We start from the raw sequence: 21,531 nt of genomic DNA on the forward strand, positions 1-21,531 counted from the left end.
ATTCATCCACCAGAGAATTTAGTTCCTTCACTTTCAGCATCTAACTCAAATCAGCCCTCAATCCTCTAAACTCAAATTTATGCAAACCCAACTTCATACTTGACTTTGCTAACACATTCTTATCCAGTTTCCTCTAAAATCTACCTGTGATTTTTGCCTCAACTACTCCATACCTTATTTTCACCATTCTTTCATTGAAGAATTCTTCTCCTGAGTTTTTTTTTAAAATATCAGCGAGTTATATCAATTAGCAACAAATTACACAGGCATTTTGTCACAGTTTTAGGAATGTGGAGATTTGTGCATCAAAAAAAAAATCACCCCATGTTCAATTAAAAAGATTTAAAGTCAAGACCAATAGGTTTTTCTTGCGAGATACATCAACGAACCTGGAGCAAGGGTGTGAAAATTTAGTTGAGATAAAGATCACAAATGGTAGATGAGGCTTGAAGGGCTGAATTGTCTTCTCTGCATGCTAAACCTTACCACCCATAATTACCTTGGTCACTCTTGGCCACTTCCTGTTGAATCATTTCCAGTTTCTGAAACCATAAAAACCTTGAGCCTCTCAATCTTGTTCTGCCATCCAACCAGGTCTTGGCCCATCTGCACCTTAACTTCATCCAACTTTCGTGGTTCCTTACCCATTTAATATCCTTGTCCAACAAGAATCAATTTCAGTTTTGAAATTATCAACTTACTGGCAGTCATAACAACTTTTTAGGAGACTTAAAAACAATTTTTATTTATAAAATATCTTTAATGATTTAGGGATATCACAAAATATGTTAAAAGTATGTTTGATGTGTTACTGTGATATAGGAAATGGTATAGCCAATTGGGTCAGAGCAAAGCCCCTCATACAGCAATAGCATTCCAGATTTTCGCTACCCTACCCTTATGCAGAAGTGTTTCCTGACATCACCATCCTGAATGGCCTCGTCATTCTGGCTCCCTTCCCTTTCTTCCCAATTCTGTGCTTGAGACTCACATATTGACAAGATGGTTACAGATCTCACTGGGAAGGAAGATATCAGGGTGCAGTCTCAGCGTCTCATTGTCTTGCATGTAGCATAGAGTTCCCTCTAGGTTCCACAAGCAATATTTGGTGCACAGAGTCATTAACGATTCAGGGCTGTACAAGGCCATGTTTGGGAGCACCCTTCACCTCTTTCACAGCCAGCGAATGGTGCGATGATGCTGGAGCTACACAGGCATCAGGAGAGAGCTGCAGAAGATGAAATAAAGCAAACCAGTCTCAGTTTCAAGATCATCTGTTTTAACTATTCAAATGAAGATTACAAATCTAAAATCCTTAATCACAGAAGCAGATTACATATGCCCAAATTCTTTAAAAGAGTGAACAAATTAGCAATCCTCAGGTTTTTCTCCTTTTCAAGTCAAGTTTATTGTCATTTGATTGTACAGCACAAATACAACCTGATGAAACAGCATCTCCAGTCCTCGGTGCAAAGCATGCAGAAACACAACCAGACATAGAACACATACAGACAAACAAATACATATGCAGAACAAGTATTTCACCTATACAAATAAATAAATAAATAGATTTTGCTTCATGAAATTGAGAGTCTTGGATAGTTAATGTGAGTAGTTCCTTTGGTTATTCACCATTCTCACTGCCCGTGGGAAGAAGCTGTTCCTCAGTCTGGTGGTGCTGGCTCTGATATTCCAGTATCTCTTTCCCAATGGGAGCAACTGAACGATGCTGTGTGAAGGGTGGGAGGGATCCTTAATGATTTTGCGCACCCTCTTCAGACAATGATCTTGGTAGATCATGTCGATGTTGGTGGGGGGGGGGAGGGGAAGAGAAGGGGCAAGGCTGTGATCCTCTCTGCCACTCTTATGTTCCTGTGGATTGACCTCTGATCCATTTCTCTGCAGCAACCATACCACACTGTGGTGAAGCTGGCCAGGATATTCTCAAAAGAGCTCCTATAGAAGGTTGACATAATGGTGGATGGTAGCCTTGCCACTTCACTCTTTTCAGGATGTGCAGTCACTGTTGCACCTTCCTGACATGAGGGAAAAGTGTGTCCACTAGTTAAGTGAAATCCTAGGAACTTGGTGCTCTCTACTGACTCTTCTACAGAGCTGTTGAAATGCAGTGGAGAGAGGTTGTTCCTAGTCCTCCTGAAGTCCACAATCATCTCCTTCCTCTTGTTCACATTGACATTTGATTAGTTACTCTCGCACCACATCACAAAATATTCCATCTCTCCTTTATAGTGTTTCTTCATCGTTGATGCTAATGAGGCCAACTACTGTTGTGTTATCTGTAAACTTGATGACACTATTGGAGCTGGATCTGGCTATATAGTCGTGGGTCAGTAATGTGAACAGGAGTGGGCTAAGCACCCAGCCCTGAGATACGCCAGTGCTCAGCGTGATAGTGTTTGTCGTTATGCTACTGACCCACACAGACTGTGGTTTTCCCATTAGGAAGTCCAGAATCCAGTAACAGAGAAGGGTGTTGAGTCCCAGCAAGGACTCTGGAGATTGATTGTATTAGACACCGAGCTGAAGTCAATGAATGGCAGCCTGGCGCACGAGGCATCATTCTCCAGATGGATTAGAATGGAGTGAAGGGACAAGGCTATAGCATCATCTGTGGAATGGTTTCTTCCATACGCAAATTGAAATTGATCCAGCATTTCTGGGAAGTGTGCTATAATGCGTTCCATCACTAGATGCTTGAAGCATTTCATAATGGTGGAAGTCAGTGGCCACAGGCAGTAGTCACTGAGACCTATTATTGTCGCTCTCTTGGAGGGTGGTGGCTGCCTTGAACACCATGGGAATGATGGACTGCTGCAATGAGGTGTTGAAGACGCCCGTAATGACCATTGTCAATTGACTATGCAGACTTTCAATATCTTGGCTAGATTAGGCAATGGTACCAAGGTAATTATTTCAAATTAAAAAATTCATGAGTGAATTTTGTTGCAATATTTTACTTGCTTAAACATGTACGAGGTATTCATTTACTAGGTTGGTATGCTTTTATTTGGAATTGGAATAACTTCAATTAATTAATTTAATGGATAATGAACAAATGGAAGTTTCAGATTTGCAGGCTACACATACCCACGTATTGTCCAACAACACAACAGAGAACCAAATTTCTGAGAAAGGTTGACAGCTGTGTGGGAATTGTCCTCTTTTAGCAGAGATGGGCAGAATCAGTCAAAACATATAAAGGAAACACAAAAGACTATCAAGGCTGAAAAAGGTGCATCTAAATCGCAGTCCTCTTCCTGCCTGACACACCCCGAACATCTGTCTCAACTCATCTTCTGATGTTCCAAACATGCCCTCCCCCTGTCCCAACTCTCCCTCTGATGTTCTCTTCTCCCTCACCTTGCATCACTACTGACTTGCCCTGCACTCCCTACTACCTCTAGTCCCCCCCTACATCACTCAAGTCCTGCCCCCTCATAAAACACCCACCAGATCCCAACCAGTACCCCATCCCACTCAACTGTCCACTTCCTCTCCTCCCTACCTCACCCTTACCCCCCACCTCACCTCCTCACTCCTACCACCTGATTCCCCCACCACTCGCTCTCTCCGCGACCCTCCCCTCGCTCCCTCCGCGACCCTCCCCTCGCTCCCTCCGCGACCCTCCCCTCGCTCCCTCCGCGACCCTCCCCTCGCTCCCTCCGCGACCCTCCCCTCGCTCCCTCCGCGACCCTCCCCTCGCTCCCTCCGCGACCCTCCCCTCGCTCCCTCCGCGACCCTCCCCTCGCTCCCTCCGCGACCCTCCCCTCGCTCCCTCCGCGACCCTCCCCTCGCTCCCTCCGCGACCCTCCCCTCGCTCCCTCCGCGACCCTCCCCTCGCTCCCTCCGCGACCCTCCCCTCGCTCCCTCCGCGACCCTCCCCTCGCTCCCTCCGCGACCCTCCCCTCGCTCCCTCCGCGACCCTCCCCTCGCTCCCTCCGCGACCCTCCCCTCGCTCCCTCCGCGACCCTCCCCTCGCTCCCTCCGCGACCCTCCCCTCGCTCCCTCCGCGACCCTCCCCTCGCTCCCTCCGCGACCCTCCCCTCGCTCCCTCCGCGACCCTCCCCTCGCTCCCTCCTCCGACCCTCTCCCCGCTCCCTCCCTCCTCCGACCCTCTCCCCGCTCCCTCCCTCCTCCGACCCTCTCCCCGCTCCCTCCCTCCCTCCTCCGACCCTCTCCCCGTTCCCTCCCTCCTCCGACCCTCTCCCCGCTCCCTCCCTCCTCCGACCCTCTCCCCGCTCCCTCCCTCCTCCGACCCTCTCCCCGCTCCCTCCCTCCTCCGACCCTCTCCCCGCTCCCTCCCTCCTCCGACCCTCTCCCCGCTCCCTCCCTCCTCCGACCCTCTCCCCGCTCCCTCCCTCCTCCGACCCTCTCCCCGCTCCCTCCCTCCCTCCTCCGACCCTCTCCCCGCTCCCTCCCTCCTCCGACCCTCTCCCCGCTCCCTCCCTCCTCCGACCCTCTCCCCGCTCCCTCCCTCCTCCGACCCTCTCCCCGCTCCCTCCCTCCCTCCTCCGACCCTCTCCCCGCTCCTTCCCTCCTCCGACCCTCTCCCCGCTCCCTCCCTCCTCCGACCCTCTCCCCGCTCCCTCCCTCCTCCGACCCTCTCCCCGCTCCCTCCCTCCTCCGACCCTCTCCCCGCTCCCTCCCTCCTCCGACCCTCTCCCCGCTCCCTCCCTCCTCCGACCCTCTCCCCGCTCCCTCCCTCCTCCGACCCTCTCCCCGCTCCCTCCCTCCTCCGACCCTCTCCCCGCTCCCTCCCTCCTCCGACCCTCTCCCCCCCTCCTCCGACCCTCTCCCCCCCTCCTCCGACCCTCTCCCCGCTCCCTCCCTCCTCCGACCCTCTCCCCGCTCCCTCCCTCCTCCGACCCTCTCCCCGCTCCCTCCCTCCCTCCTCCGACCCTCTCCCCGCTCCCTCCCTCCCTCCTCCGACCCTCTCCCCGCTCCTTCCCTCCTCCGACCCTCTCCCCGCTCCCTCCCTCCACCGACCCTCTCGCCGCTCCCTCCCTCCACCGACCCTCTCCCCGCTCCCTCCCTCCTCCGACCCTCTCCCGCTCCCTCCCTCCTCCGACCCTCTCCCCGCTCCTTCCCTCCTCCGACCCTCTCCCCGCTCCCTCCCTCCACCGACCCTCTCCCCGCTCCCTCCCTCCTCCGACCCTCTCCCGCTCCCTCCCTCCTCCGACCCTCTCCCCGCTCCTTCCCTCCTCGACCCTCCCCTCGCTCCCTCCTCGACCCTCCCCTCGCTCCCTCCTCGACCCTCCCCTCGCTCCCTCCTCGACCCTCCCCTCGCTCCCTCCTCGACCCTCCCCTCGCTCCCTCCTCGACCCTCCCCTCGCTCCCTCCTCGACCCTCCCCTCGCTCCCTCCTCGACCCTCCCCTCGCTCCCTCCTCCGACCCTCTCCCCGCTCCCTCCCTCCTCCGACCCTCTCCCCGCTCCCTCCCTCCTCCGACCCTCTCCCCGCTCCCTCCCTCCCTCCTCCGACCCTCTCCCCGCTCCTTCCCTCCTCCGACCCTCTCCCCGCTCCCTCCCTCCACCGACCCTCTCCCCGCTCCCTCCCTCCACCGACCCTCTCCCCGCTCCCTCCCTCCTCTGACCCTCTCCCGCTCCCTCCCTCCTCCGACCCTCTCCCCGCTCCCTCCCTCCTCCGACCCTCTCCCCGCTCCCTCCCTCCTCCGACCCTCTCCCCGCTCCCTCCCTCCCTCCTCCGACCCTCTCCCCCGCTCCCTCCCTCCTCCGACCCTCTCCCCGCTCCCTCCCTCCCTCCTCCGACCCTCTCCCCGCTCCTTCCCTCCTCCGACCCTCTCCCCGCTCCCTCCCTCCACCGACCCTCTCCCCGCTCCCTCCCTCCACCGACCCTCTCCCCGCTCCCTCCCTCCTCTGACCCTCTCCCGCTCCCTCCCTCCTCCGACCCTCTCCCCGCTCCCTCCCTCCTCCGACCCTCTCCCCGCTCCCTCCCTCCTCCGACCCTCTCCCCGCTCCCTCCCTCCACCGACCCTCTCCCCGCTCCCTCCCTCCTCCGACCCTCTCCCGCTCCCTCCCTCCTCCGACCCTCTCCCCGCTCCTTCCCTCCTCCGACCCTCTCCCCGCTCCCTCCCTCCACCGACCCTCTCCCCGCTCCCTCCCTCCTCCGACCCTCTCCCGCTCCCTCCCTCCTCCGACCCTCTCCCCGCTCCTTCCCTCCTCGACCCTCCCCTCGCTCCCTCCTCGACCCTCCCCTCGCTCCCTCCTCGACCCTCCCCTCGCTCCCTCCTCGACCCTCCCCTCGCTCCCTCCTCGACCCTCCCCTCGCTCCCTCCTCGACCCTCCCCTCGCTCCCTCCTCGACCCTCCCCTCGCTCCCTCCTCGACCCTCCCCTCGCTCCCTCCTCCGACCCTCTCCCCGCTCCCTCCCTCCTCCGACCCTCTCCCCGCTCCCTCCCTCCTCCGACCCTCTCCCCGCTCCCTCCCTCCCTCCTCCGACCCTCTCCCCGCTCCTTCCCTCCTCCGACCCTCTCCCCGCTCCCTCCCTCCACCGACCCTCTCCCCGCTCCCTCCCTCCACCGACCCTCTCCCCGCTCCCTCCCTCCTCTGACCCTCTCCCGCTCCCTCCCTCCTCCGACCCTCTCCCCGCTCCCTCCCTCCTCCGACCCTCTCCCCGCTCCCTCCCTCCTCCGACCCTCTCCCCGCTCCCTCCCTCCCTCCTCCGACCCTCTCCCCGCTCCCTCCCTCCTCCGACCCTCTCCCCGCTCCATCCCAACACCCCGCACTCATCTCCCCCCACTCCGATTCCCCCCCCCTCCCCGACTCTATCCTCAACGCTTCACAACCCCAAACCCTCGATTTCCTCCCAAACACCTCCCTCCCTTCATCGGCACCTCCGGAGACATCGCATGTCTCAGCGATTCACCCTCCACCCAAGTGCCTCACTTTCCTTTCGCGACGAACGCCTTCTCGCCGTGGGCTCGACACCGGCTCCCTTCATTCCCAGGCCCCGCTCAATGCACCATCCTACTCTGGCCTCTCCGAGATCAGTGTCAACGTCCTCGTTTGCACCATCCACTACTTGGCATTCAGGGATGACCCACGATAACACTAACCTCCTCAACGTATATCTTTTTTATAAATCACCTTCGTTGTAAATCGAGCTCGTTCCTCCGCAAGCCATAAACTCAAACTCTATTTCCGGGTTACCAGCGCCGCCTGTCAGTCGCCATCTACTTCCGGTGTCAAATCGGTCCGACTCACCGAGAGGCAAAATACGTGTAAACCCGTAGCTTAAAGTCTACACCGCTAAAGCTTCAATCGTCTAATATTAGCTGATTCTGCTATTGGTTTGAGATTGAATGGACAAAACATCCAGCTGCACAGGCTCCTCTAGCATGAATCAGGACAGTTCCTCCGTTGGGGGAAAGGTGTCATTACGGTTGTTAATGTTGTTCTCGCCGGACGGAATAGTGACGGGACAGGTTTCCGGTGGCGGGCTGCCGACTGGGAAGTAGGAAGTCAACATGTCGACTCTGTACAAGAACAGGTGAGGCACTGGAAATGGAAATGGGATCTGTTGTTGAACAGGACCGGGGTTTGATTGCTCTCTGCGAGCAGCCGGGAAAGCCTGAATGAAATGTGAAAACTCCTCCAAGGTCGGGGGAAGAGGCAAACTCCAGACACCTAGAGGAACTGAGTGGTTCAAAGGCCATGCTTCTTTTATACTGTTGAGAAACAGTGGAGGTCAACGTGTCTGACTAATATCTGAAACCCCTTCCTCAGGTCGTATTATTTTTGGTCATTTTGCTTCTGGGAAAACTGATGTCTTATTATCGTGGAACTTAAAATATTTTGCCATCTGGCCCCTAAAACGACGTGTAATGCTTGCCTTCTGTCACAAGTGCTGTCTGTTAATTTTTAACAGACTTAAATTTACAACCTGTGGACTTGTGTGCTCTTTAATATTGTCTTTGGTTTGCAACTGATCAGATTTTTCTATGTGTTTTGATCTAAAATGTACCACCCAGGACTGAGTTTCAATAGAACAGATAATTTTTAAAAGACAAGATAGAATTCCACCATGTTTTTGTTCAGGCTATCTTCCACCTGCTGTTTCCACATTGCATTTATTTTTTCCCCCTCACATTTGTATTTATCTAGCTATCTCTGCCACTCAGTGTAAATGCGACTTGCATTGTGCAGTTTGTGCTTACTTTATTGTGGTTAAAGAGTTTCTCCAGATTTATTTGTGACTAATTATTAAAGATTCTAGGTTTGCATTCCCCACAAGTGGTAACACATTCCCTGTTTCTATATTATTGGACTTTTTCAAAAAACCATAGACATTTATCACATCATCCTTATTCTATAAAAAGAAAGGACCCCTCCCCTCTCCCCCCACCCCCTGCAGAGCAATTTTTGCTCTTGTGCTTAGTGCTGTTTGTGTATTTTTTTCAGTGCTTCAATGTTTGTGATTTGTGTACATGTAACTCCATAAATCTAATACCCTGAATTTGGTCTTGAATTTTCAATTCTAAAAATAGTTTGTGCTTTTATTAGTGTAGCTTACTATTTTTAATATACAGGGTATTGTGTATTAGTACCAACAAATCCTTGTTCAATTGTATCCATTTAAATATTTATTTGTAAGGCATCAACTTCTTATTCTTACCAACAAAATGTATTTTATATTTTATAATAAGAACAGAAAATGAACAGAGCACAGTTCAGAACTTGTGCTGACCTACTCCACCACAAGCTAATCCTTCCCTACCTCAAACCCATATCCCTTTATTTTTCTTACATTCATGTGCCTATCTAAGAGTCTTTGAATGTCAAAATTGCTGGAAATATGCAGGTCAGGCAGGATTTATGGAAAAAGATACAGAATGATTGTTTCAGGTCTAAGACCCATCTTCATGATTGCGAACAAGAAATGGAGTCTCCAACCAGATGGCATCAATTTTGACTTTTCCAATTTCTGTTAATTCCCCCTACTCTGGTCTCTTGCTTTCTCACATCCCCCGACTCCCTTCCTACAGCTCCCCAACCCCTTCTCTTCCTTTCATATCATCAGAGAGCTATCTCTGAAATGGCAGCACTGCTGCTAGTGCTAACCTGGAAGAGTGAGGAGTGGAGACACCGTGTTCCTCCACAGCGACCTACTGCCCAGTCGTATTGAGGTGGGCCTGTATAGGCTTTAAACACCCTGTTAAAGGGGCCAACAGTGTTTATTTTAAACATCTTGTAAACCAGGGAGGTCCATTCCCCAGATGGTAGCACGCAGGTTTAGCAGCTGACCATAAGGGGTTGCGGTCTGTGAGGGAATCATCAAATCAGTGCAGAGCATCAGAATGAGAAAATCCCTACTGAGAAGGAGGAGAGTAGGGGGACAACCCTTCAGGGAAGGTGACTATGGCAGAGGACCAATTTAAATGAGGAGTCAGCAGCTGAATGACCCACACAGGCTGCTGGAGACTAGGTATTGGGACTGGGATTTGAGAGGGTGCTGAGGGCAAGGAGAGGTCCCAAAGGGACCTTGAGCACTGAAAGCTTCCTGGTGAAGGATTGGATATGGAGCTTGGGTTTGTCAATGGATCAAACAGGAGGTTGTGCAGCTGCAGAGTCCATGGGAGTGTTGGAAATGAATCTGCAGGTGCTTGGAGTCTTTGAAGGACTCTGCATAGAATGCACAACATTACAGCACAGTACAGGTCCTTCAGTCCACGATGTTGTGCTGACCAAACCTCCTCCCTTTTGCATCTTTCCAGCAAACTTGTTTAGAGTAAAAGAAATATAGGAAATCAAATCTGTTGATCCAGATACTGAACTTTCAGGATTTCCAAGTAATGCCACAGTTGATTGTAGGACCTTTACTGTAATTACCTTCAAACAAAAATAAAAATTAAATTTGTAACTCAATGTTCCATTTATAAAGTCAGAAGCTTTAATAGTGCAGTTTTATATTTTTCATGGGTGTCATTTTAGATTTATCAGGATGCTATAAAACCCCTATCTTCTGCTTTTGGATAAAATAAATTCAGAAAACTTTCCATCTTAATTTTACATTCATCATTTGAGCTTCTGCCCCTTTGTAATACCACAACTTTCACAGCTTATTCGAACTAGATTTGCATGAAGTACTGCTTTATGATATCTCAAATGCATTAGTTCTTATTTTGTTAGGGTAGCTGGTCTTAGAGTTCCCCCACCTGAGAAAAGTTTTACTCTAACTGCATTGTTCAATTTCCTATTCAACATGAGTCCCTTGATTTCTTATACTTCAAGGTGTATGCCTAGTCTTTAATTGTCTTCATTATTTAATCATCTTAGTCTAACAGTCATACTGGTGAAACTGCACTGTAGTCTCACGGGACCTTGATATCCCTGGATGAATCCAGGGCATTGTGATAATTCTGTAGGGTGTTGAGTTATCTGGTCTCAGTCAAGCGATCAGTAAGAGTGCTGCAATCTGCTGGAATATCCTTTGGTGGTTCTGGTGTGAACATACACATAAAGACAAGATAGTACATAAAGGAGAATATTTCCCCTGTCGGACTCTGGCTTTACCTTACCCTTAATTTAGTCTATGTGTTGTCTGAGTCCAGCGTGTTCGTTGAATGAAGTGATAGGAGAAGGTATTCGGTTCAACAATCAGTTTATTATTTCTTCTTTGGCTTGGCTTCGCGGACGAAGATTTATGGAGGGGGTAAAAAGTCCACGTCAGCTGCAGGCTCGTTTGTGGCTGACAAGTCCGATGCGGGACAGGCAGACACGATTGCAGCGGTTGCAAGGGAAAATTGGTGGGTTGGGTGTTGGGTTTTTCCTCCTTTGCCTTTTGTCAGTGAGGTGGGCTCTGCGGTCTTCTTCAAAGGAGGTTGCTGCCCGCCAAACTGTGAGGCGCCAAGATGCACGGTTTGAGGCGTTATCAGCCCACTGGCGGTGGTCAATGTGGCAGGCACCAAGAGATTTCTTTAGGCAGTCCTTGTACCTTTTCTTTGGTGCACCTCTGTCACGGTGGCCAGTGGAGAGCTCGCCATATAACACGATCTTGGGAAGGCGATTGTCCTCCATTCTGGAGATGTGACCCACCCAGCGCAGCTGGATCTTCAGCAGCGTGGACTCGATGCTGTCGACCTCTGCCATCTCGAGTACTTCGACGTTAGGGATGAAAGCGCTCCAATGGATGTTGAGGATGGAGCGGAGACAACGCTGGTGGAAGCGTTCTAGGAGCCGTAGGTGGTGCCGGTAGAGGACCCATGATTCGGAGCCGAACAGGAGTGTGGGTATGACAACGGCTCTGTATACGCTTATCTTTGTGAGGTTTTTCAGTTTATTATACAGCACAAGAATAAAACTTAACAGAGCTCTGGGTCAGTCGTTAGTTCATAGGTCACCTGCACAGTGAGCTATTCCCCAAGACTGACCCCTATTGTCCAGTCTGCTCAGTTTATATAGCTACAATTTACCATACAGAACAAAAGTTGGCTTCCTTTGCTAGATTTTTACATAAAGTATATCACCAGCAATTTCCTTATTCTCCAGTTTATCTCGGGTGTAAACCTCTTATCTTAAATCTTCCAGTTCAGACCATCCTATTGTTTTGACCAGAAATCAATTCCTGCCCCAGATATTTCCAATCATCATTCTGTTCCTGTCTGGCCAATGTCTTCTGTTCTCCTTAACACCTCCTCATGCCTTAATCTTCTTCCTAGACTGGCTTTCCATTCCCTTTGTTTCTTACAGGATATTCTTTGTTCTGGTCAGCCCTGTGTCTCCTGCGCTACTCAACACCTCTTTCAGTTTGAGCATTCCTCCGAAATCGTTTCATCCATTTCCTCTCCCTTGTTTTTTGGGAGCAGAAAATTCTGCCCCTACTGTACTCAGCCAACTTTGCTCCATGCTGTGATTGCCACTTAATTACCTTATACTTTTCCCTCGACCATGAAGTAAATATAAAAATTGTTACATAGTCCTCTATTCCGTGATATTTTCGCCCCTAGATTCCAACAGTCCCCCTTTTGGTCTCATGAAAATGAGACCAACCATCTGCTACCTTATAAGACTGAGATCTCAGGAGTTATTGCAAGGATCGGCATCTCTGACCCCTTGGTGTCAGTATACTCTTGGGAGGGCAGTAGGGACAAATACATGCCTTGGGATCCGGGGATGGCTCTCTGTGAAAACGCTCGTTGAAGCAGGCACTGGAGGCAGGGATGGATGCATGGGATCAGGATCAAAGCCAACACCACCACTCCAGCAACTAGCACTGCAGTCTGTATCCATCCCCAGCTTCCTGAAAACAAATTTCCTAGCCATGCGCTGCCCAAGGGTCGCCAGGTCTGAACCGGGACATGAGCTAATTTGCGAATGCCTGAAGAAATATCCTTTACTGCCCATTGTCATCGATTTTTAAACAGCAATTAGTGAGATTCAATTTCCCACACACTCCCCCCTCTGTGGCTAACAAATAGTCTAATGCTAAGCGGTTTTGAAACACCGTGGCCCTAATCTGTTGCTGCTCTTCTGCCAACAGATCAAGGCCCGTGGCTGTGTTATTGGTGATAATTTCCAAAATAGCTTGTAAACGAATCAGACGGTTTAACATGTAAATTGGGGTTCGATATCCCCAGGACCCATCCTGGGCCCAGGTGGCAGGTCCGTAATAAGAAATAATGCGCTCTGGAGGCCAGTCCTCTCCCCACTCCCTCTTCTGACGGAGCCCCTCATATACATGCTCAGCTAACTGATGGGAGTCGTTCTGGGGTAAAAGCACAAATTGTGGTTGAATGATACCTATACAACACGTTCCCCTCCAGTCTGGCTCCAAAAAAGTGTATGCCATATTCCCACAAATCCAATATAGTCCCTCTGGAGCAAATCCGTGTGGAGAGGAATGAGCCCACAGTTGTCTGAGTGAGGGAACCCTCTTATATGGATTATCCCCCGTGCAATTCCATACTACTTTACCACGGGAGTTATCTGTTATAGGTCTGCAATCTGCTTCATTCTGTGGGGCCAGGAACCACCGTGGTCGCTGAGGATGCCATTGAGGGAACTTCCCCAAGATTTTAACCCTTGTGCACCTCGAATCCCCTTTATACTGATTGCCTTGCTCCTTCCTGATACATTCCTCCCCTAACGGGTGATTTGCTAAGTGCCATGTCTGGCGGGGGTGCGTCTCATCTGCTGATCCGTGAAAACCCATCAATTCCCACACCTCCAGGGGCTCCCCGATCCATGGCCATGACCCATCTCTTGTGGGTCCCCCACGTACCCAACAGTTTTTTACCCCCAAGAGTTCTGCCGTAGTTTGGCTAAGGTCTACCCATCTATTATCGCCTACTCTGTGAGTTGCTGCCTGGCGTTTAGCGTTGGCATAGATATCCCCCTTTTCGCTGTCCCATACGTATGGTTGTTTTCCATTTTGCCACATGGGTTCCCACTGTATCCTCTGAATTGGTATTGAGCCCCCTTTCTCCTTATCTCGGTTTCCCTCCAGGGCACAAAACCATGTTATTCCTTGTGGACAGCGGTCTCGATTTGGCGTTAACTGTAACGATCCCCTATTGAACTTGACATCATACACTTGTCCATTATGAACACACTTGCGTCCCGTGTGAGTCCCAACACACTGTTCAGGAAAGTCAGTCCAATCCGCAAAGTATTGTTCTTTTTCGTTATGCGACCCCCAGGCTGAATGCAAACACTTCGTACAGTGGTTTTCCTCCCCAGATCCTTCAAGGGCTCGGAACACCAGCACCCATAATCCCCACATAGTATTCATCCCAGCCCCCTTTTGTTTTGACGTTAATATATTGATTATAACGTCAAACACTGATATACAGTCACCGTAGTCCAATAGTCTCTTTAAAAAGGGACACGTTAAATATTCTTAGTCCGTAGTTTCTTCACAGGGTCCCAGTCATCTCCGTTCGAATCTGTTCCAGTGTCCGTGTCGGTGGGTCCGTTGCTGTACACTGACTCCCATGATACCACGTCTCTCCTTTTCCCTGTAGTCGAACCGCGTGGGACGTTCTCTCCACCACTCTGTAGGGTCCTGTCCACCTGGGCTCCGACCACTTTCTCTTGATCACCTTTAGCAGAACCCACTCCGCGACTGATGGTATCGGTGTTTCCCCTTTTCTGTCGGTACTGGTGACCTGTTGTGAAAACTCTGACACCAGAGCCGTTAGTTTATCATAATAAAGCTTGCATCTCATTGAACTTACCTCATTCTTTGTGGTCTGAATTCCTGCTCTATGTCCCGGAAACTGGTGCCCCGTTTGTAGTTCATATGGAGTAAATCCTGTCACAGAACTTACAGAACTCCTTATTGACATTAACGCCAGGGGCAACGCATCCACCCAATTTAGTTTGGTCCGTGCCTGTACTTTCCTGATCTTACCTTTTATTGTTTGGTTCATCCTCTTCACTTTCCCTTGGGATTGTGGATGGTACACCGTTCCAAAGGCATGTTTCAACCCCAACATCGCTTCTACCTCCTGTAGGTCTTTATTCTTAAAATGACTTCCATTATCTGACCTAATTTTTCTAGGGAATCCGTGTCTCGGAATATACTGGTTGATCAGGAACTTACTTACCGTCTTTGCATCTTCTCTTTTGGCAGGGATTGCCTCCGGCCACCCTGTGAACACATCTACTGCTACTAAGAGGTATTGATAGCCACTTGCCCTCTCAATCATGTCCGTGTAATCAATTACAATTTCCTGCCCCAGTAACTTAGGCAACGGAAACTGTCCTTCATGCGCTTCACAGTCGCCTTGACATTGAAAGTTATACATACCTCACATTCTCTGATTTAGTTCTCCACCATTGCCTGCAGGAAGGGGTGCCACCAATGTATCAAATACCTTATCATCTGCTTCATTCCACAGTGTGCTAACCCATGCGCTTCCTCTAGGAGGGGTTTCATGAGTCCAGATGGTAAAACTGGCCTACTGTCTATCGATCTCCATAGTCCTTGATCCTCGGTTGCCCCCCTTTCCTCCCATACCATCCTTTCCTGAGGTGATGCCTTCGCTTGTTCCTGAATTATTACTTCTACCTCACACGGTGGCAATAAGTCATGTGCCGTTCTGTCTGCCTGTGTCATAATAAACTGAGGGCCGTATCCTGCTGCCCTTTTTGCGGCCATGTCCGCTTCCTGATTTCCCTGAGCTACCATCGTATCTGTTCTATCATGTCCTTTACATTTAATAACTGCTAATGCCCTTGGTTTCAGGAGAGCCTCAGCCAGTTTCCTAACGTCCTTCTCGTGTTTAATTGGGGTCCTTGCTGCTGTTAAAAACCCACTTCAAATCCATTGACTAAGCTCAACCTGTATTGTCCCTACCACATATGCCGAATCTGTATATATATTGACCTCCTTTCCTTCTGCCCATTCTAATGCTGCTATCATTCTCTGTAGATCTGCCAGTTGTGCTGACTCCTTTCCTCTCACTGCCCCTGTAATGATTTCTTCAAATCCTCCTGTAGTTTTTCATACCACCGCATAGGCGGCTTTCAATCCATCCGTGGGGTGTCTGTAACAACAACCATCTGTAAATAAGGTCTCATCTGGTTCTCTCAAGGGAGTAGCCTGTAAGTCAGGTCTTATTTTAATATCCTTTACTACCCTCTTTTCACAACAGTGTGGTTGTCCCTCTCCCATATTGTCTGCCATGTTAATGCTTTCATGGGTAAACGTAACATTTGGAGCATTCAGGATCTTTTCTAGTCTCGACTGCCTTAGCGAAGTCATTGTAAATGCTGTCGAGCTCACAAATGCTACAATACTATGTGTTGTTAATACCGTCAGGCCATGTCCCATCACTATGTGTGCCACCTTTTGTAGAATCTTTGCTACCCCCGCTGCATGTCTCGTACATGGTGGGTGTCTGTCTTCCGTCGGATCCAGTGTGATACTCACATACATGAGCACGCAACCCCTTTTTTTCTGAAAAAGAACACCATTAATTGTGTGTTCTTTTTCAGAAACATCCAAAAAGAAAGGTTGTTTATAATTTGGAATCGCCAAATCTATAGCTGTTGTAAGAGCTTGCTTCAGTAGAATAAAACTTATCTCAGCCTGTGCAGTCCAATCAAGTGTAGCTCCCAGATTCCTCATCCCCTGCTCATTCACTAAAGTTCGCAGTGGATGTGTCAACTCGCCATACGATGGGATAAACTGCCTACTATAACCTGTCAAGCCCAAAAATGAAAGCATTTCCTTAACTGTCTTTGGTTTTGGATGCTGTTCGATGTGCAGGGGAAATCCCTGTACCTTTCGCTGAGACCATTCTACCTAAAAAGGAGACCACCTGTCTGCAGCACTGCAACTTTAAGCGAGAGACTTTAAATCTTGCCTTGAACAGCTGCATCAGCAGGAGACGTGTGGCCTCCAAACAGGAAGCATGATCAGGTACTGCCAATAGGATGTCATCTACGTACTGGATCAGAACTACCCCACCGAGGAACAGCAGGTCAGGAGAAAGGAGCCATCATTTGTAGCCATGTCCAGTAATAATTCTGCCGGGGCAACGAGGCGCAACGCTAATCAAGAAAACATTTATTCGGTCCCACAAAATGGTCCATTTCTTCAAAAACAACAAACCGTTTTGGGAGTGTTAAATGAAAACGACCAACAGAAGCGTTCACTTTGTCAGGATCCTTTAAAACCTAGTTGTGTAGTTACACTAGGTATAGATAATGGATTCAGTACGACTAAGAATAACACAATATTTGGGGAGTGTCCGGTTACTTTCGTATCCAACACAAACTTTAGCATTTACATGGAAGATAAAGTGCAGGATGAGGTCGAAGTATTAGAATGTAACCTGCCATCCGAATTGGAGGCTAAACTAGGAGAGGTTGGGCACCTCTCCAAACCAGCGGGACCCTGTTTGTTCTTGGATTCTAGTGAAGCTTCGCCAATGGTAGTAGATTCATCAATTTGCTCTCAACGCTTTTATTACGATTCATACGAACATGTGGACTTTCATGATGTGGAAGAATATGCAGAAGATATTTATCAATACCTTCGAGAGGCTGAAGTAAGGCGTAGACCAAAATTTGGTTACATGAAAAAACAACCAGATATAACGACCGGCATACGCACTATCCTTGTGGATTGACTGGTAGAAGTCAGCGAGGAGTACAGTCTACAGAACGAAACTTTGTACTTGGCAATAAACTACTTAGACAGATTCCTGTCCAGCATGTCAGTACTACGAGGAAAGCTGCAACTTGTAGGCACAGCAGCAATGCTGGTGGCATCGAAATATGAAGAAATCTATCCCCCAGAAGTTGACGAGTTTGTGTACATAACAGACGACACATACACAAAGAAGCAACTGTTGCGTATGGAACACCTCCTCCTCAAGGTTTTGAGTTTTAACATGACCGTACCGACTGTCAACCAATTCCTAACACAATATTTGAAGGAAGAAGGGATTGGTGGACACCTGGGAACCCTAACTATGTATATAGCTGAACTAAGTTTATTAGAAGCCGATGTATGTCTCAAATATATGCCCTCCCTGACAGCAGCAGCTGCATATTGTCTTGCAAACTACGCAATCAACAAAACTTTTTGGCCAGAATCTCTTGCTGCATTCACTGGTTACTCGCTGTTTGATATTGAACCTTGTCTAAATGACTTGCATAGAATATTTCTTCAAGCAAAATTCCATTCACAACAAGCAATTAAAGAAAAATTCAAGAGCTCAAAGTACTTGGCAATTTCTCTCATTGAACCCCCAGCAACATTACCTCTGGAGTTTAGGTTGAAAATGGAATATTGATACTAAATACTGAACTAGTTGTGCAACCTTGGACCACTGCCTGCTGATTAACGGAAATTGATAGTAGCCTTGGGCTACTATTGAATTGTGACTTGTAGAATATTTTAAGGTGAAATTTTATCTAGTTGTTTTAAAAGCACTGAAATTAGCTTAGTTTTTTTAAATGTTTTTCAGTTAATGCGATTTAAATGCAAGTACCATTTCTTTAAAATTTTTAGCTGAAATCTCTTGGATAAGAGAAATGAATGTATATTGTACACTGAATTGGGATAACCAATAAAGCAAATTTTAATTGGGGGAAAAAAAAACTACCCCACCTGGCAGTACTAAACTCCCCAGCTGTTCCTTCAAAACCTGATTGAAAATCCCTGGAGATAAGATAAAGCCCTGCGGAAGTCTAGTATAACGTAGCTTTCTACCTCTATACGTGAAAGAAAACACATCTCTTAATTGTTCTGCCAGCGGCAAACAAAAGAAAGCATTCGCTAAATCTATACAAGAGAACCACTGATGGTCAGGGGTTAAAGCAGTCATGGCAGTATATGGGTTCGGTACTGGAACTGTGGGTGTTCGCACAATACCATTGATGCGTCTTAAATCATGGGCCATCCGATATTTGCCCGTCTCCTGTTTTGGTACAGGTAAGATGGGTGTATTCCAACTTGAACACGAATACTCCAACACCCCTGAATCCATTAAGCCCTCAATGGCCTTTGCCAGACCCACCTCAGCTTCAGGTTTGTGGGGATACTGTGTCTGCCAAATTGGAGTATAATCTGACAGTTCGAAGGTTATGGGATCAGCCTGCTGACAAAAACCCACATCTGCTGATCCCACTGACCACAGGTTCTCAGGGAGAGAATCTAGCATAGGGGCTGAGTCGGGGTGATCCATCTTCTTTCTACCATGAAAGCGTTCAATCTGTCTATGCTCAAGGAGGACTCGATCATTTGTCGGGTACAAAATCCTGTACGCCTGACCAGATGAGGAGAACTGCACTGTCGGTATTTGGGTATCGGACCAATCCCTTAAGGCCATCAAGTTCCGACACATCGATCCCAAATCTTTTGCCTGGTGAGTAGTGCCAATTGCAAGGGTGACATGCAGAACGGCCTCACCTGCCATCACATACCACTCCAGCTGTTCAGATGTCAATGCTACCGTAGCTGCCACTCCCTCCTTTCCTACCACTATGTAGTCCGAATTAATCTCCCATTCTATGCCCTCTACCTCTTCATAAAAGGCATGCTGATAAATTTCATCCCCATCTCTTATCGTAAAAGAGGGTAACATGGAGGGGGTCCGAGGGAGGGGTATATGGGTGTAACGTCTGGATCCACGGCTTCCATTGATTATAAAGCTTTAGCAGCCCTCCCTTCTGTGGGTCCTCTGGTTCCAGCAGCCCCCAGTAAATGTCAGCCCATAGTCCCTCAGACGCGGATCCTCCAGCGGCTGCCAACAACATCTGAGAACCGCAATGCAGTGTAGTTAATGAACAGTTCATAGAATATCCATTTGGAAAGGTGATCTCTATTCCGCTGGGTCCGCAAAGGATCGATGCTCCGCACCTGACCAGCAGGTCTCTGCCCAAAAGATTAGTAGGGCACCTGGCTGACAAAATGTATTGATGTGTGAAAGTCTGTCCCGCCACAGAAGTGACTAGCGGTGTAGAAAACAGCAGATTTTCTGGTGTACCCGAGAACCCTATCAGCTGGACGCTAGAGGATGATGTTTTAGCTTGAAACTCAGCGCCAATGAGTGTTGAAAATCACTAAAAAGGATACTTCCATGTCCATTACTTTAATCTGCAGGAAGGGGTCTGCCAACCTAACCTGCTCTTGGGTGCTCGAGCCCCATCACTGCTGGTAATATGGCTCCTCCTCCGTCAGCGATGGGAATTGTCCCTTTGGAGCGAGAGCTGCGTGGGGTGCCTGATGTCTCGGGGGTGGCACTGACGATCTCTGGGGCTGGACCCAAGGCTCATATTGTGGTGGTCCATATCCCCTTCCCCCAGTGTCCTGAGGACCCCATACTAGGGGGCAATCTCTCTTCCAGTGTCCTGGTTGACCACATCTGAAACATACGGCTGGCGGCATTCGTGGAACACCCCGACCTCTCCCTCTTTCTCGGGATCCCCCCATTGGACCTCCAATTCTGCCCCCATAGGTGGGACCCGGTGCCCAATTTGGGGCCGGGGGCCAATTCGTATTATTCCCTTGTGGTGGCTGCGGTGGCTGCTGAATCATCTGGTTCACACCCTTTGAGGAATTCTTTTTTGCCTCGTTTACCTTTTTCCTAGCTTCTTCCAATTGAAGCTTAAGGAGTTGCACTTGTGCCGACTCCGTACTTTGTTTGTCCTCCTTTTGCTTAGCCCTGTAACGCTTCATGTGATGGGTCAAATGTTTTTCCCATTGCTCATTCGAGCAACCAGGAATGTCAGGGTTATTCTCTAACGCCTCCCTAACTACAGCTGGCAGCCCGCTCGTTACTGCAGACCTAAAGAGTGTAGTCTGTAAGGGATCGGTGGCTGGGTGTACTCCTGCTTTATCCGTCCAACTCTCCTTACACTGACTCAAAAAAGTCGAGATCTCCTCATCCTCCTTAATGGAAAAGGTCAGGGACTGCATGACCCTGGGGGGAACGGGAAACTTATCCCGCATTGCCCCTCCTATTGCCGTAGCATGTTTGGCAAATGTTTGGCTCGGCATCGGGGCACCTAGTGATTCCTGCGACCATTTCTACCTGCTGTATCTCCCACAGCCCAAGCTGTTTCCCTAATAATGCTCTCCAATCCCTTATGGCTATCTTATGTCCCATCGTATATTGGCAGAACTTTCCCATCCACACGCTCCACCTCCCTCAGTCGGAGGTGGCATTTTGTCCAAAATACAATTCATGTCGGTGAATGAGAAGGGTTGATACCTTTCCCCAATTTGCGGACTCTTATAAATTAATGGCATCTGTCTATACCTTTCTGGAAGCCGTACTTCCTCCCTGTCTCTCAACGCGTATCCCAAAGGGGAGCGAGGGTTTTCCTGACCCTGTATTCTGTGTGTGACCATTCTTCCCTTGATCGTGACTGGCTGTTCCTCATCCTCACTCCACACTCACACTAGCTATCTCATTTTCCTCGTCCTGCCCTCTCTCCCACTCCCATCTGACACTCACTGGGTCACTTCCCCTCCTATTCTCCTCTTCTTGTCCCTGCTCTCTCTCATTTGTTTTTCCCAGGCACCAACTAGTTTCCCTTACTGCACATGTATCATTCTGTATTTCGTTCATCAATTCCTTTGTTTCCTCCTCTCTCTCCTGCACAATGCTCTTAAGTCTCTCCTTTGCCTCATGGAGTTCTGGACCTGCTAACTCAGTGACATTCACTATTCCCTCACTTATCTGCATCGTTGGCATCTGGGGAATCGGATAAGGTGATGGCAATGTCTCTGGTAACTTTGGATATAGCGGGGCTGACGGTTTAACCTCCCCCGTCATCTCCCCCGTTTTCTCCTTTGTGATAGGGGATGCCTTTTTAGTAGCAAGCTGAAGGTTCACTTCCACAGCCATGCAAGCCAATGTCATATTATGTAAATCTGCCCTTCTCTGTTCCTTCGCTTCCTTCCTTAAGCCTTCTTCTGTTCCAGATAGATCCTTGTCCCTTTGCCTCATGTTCCTGTACCTCCTTTGCCGCTTCCCTCTCGGCTTCTCCTAAGTACATTACAAGCCGGATCTTTTCATACCCTAGCAGTAC

The 21,531-nt window shown here is 49.3% G+C and overlaps 3 protein-coding genes across 8 annotated transcripts in view; 2 read left to right on the top strand and 1 right to left on the bottom strand.

Annotated features, from left to right (window-relative positions):
• Nucleotides 1-7,203, bottom strand: part of zer1 (zyg-11 related, cell cycle regulator) — a 34,609-nt gene extending 27,406 nt beyond the window's left edge. For 2 of the 6 annotated variants that reach the window (XM_069919082.1, XM_069919058.1), the window contains exons 1-2: nucleotides 7,095-7,189; nucleotides 992-1,228 (exon numbers count right to left, since the gene is read on the bottom strand). In XM_069919082.1, the coding sequence (XP_069775183.1) occupies nucleotides 992-1,149 (158 nt within the window). In that variant the 5' untranslated portion in view covers nucleotides 1,150-1,228; nucleotides 7,095-7,189. The other 4 variants (XM_069919068.1, XM_069919074.1, XM_069919093.1 and 1 more) reach the window with 4 other exon arrangements.
• Nucleotides 7,204-7,311: 108 nt separating this feature from the next.
• tbc1d13 (TBC1 domain family, member 13) overlaps nucleotides 7,312-21,531 on the top strand; it is a 63,513-nt gene continuing 49,293 nt past the window's right edge. The window contains exon 1 of the mRNA XM_069919137.1: nucleotides 7,312-7,528. Coding sequence (XP_069775238.1) covers nucleotides 7,506-7,528 — 23 coding nt within the window. The 5' untranslated portion in view covers nucleotides 7,312-7,505. The remainder of the gene's footprint in view (nucleotides 7,529-21,531) is intronic.
• On the top strand, nucleotides 16,463-17,919 carry LOC138762890 (cyclin-A1-like). Its single transcript, XM_069936432.1, is given in 1 exon segment — nucleotides 16,463-17,919. A coding segment is annotated over 1 exon segment (1,290 nt). The 5' UTR covers nucleotides 16,463-16,496; the 3' UTR covers nucleotides 17,787-17,919.

This window comes from Narcine bancroftii, chromosome 1 (genome assembly GCF_036971445.1).
Source record: "Narcine bancroftii isolate sNarBan1 chromosome 1, sNarBan1.hap1, whole genome shotgun sequence".
NCBI classification, from domain to species: Eukaryota; Metazoa; Chordata; class Chondrichthyes; order Torpediniformes; family Narcinidae; genus Narcine; species Narcine bancroftii.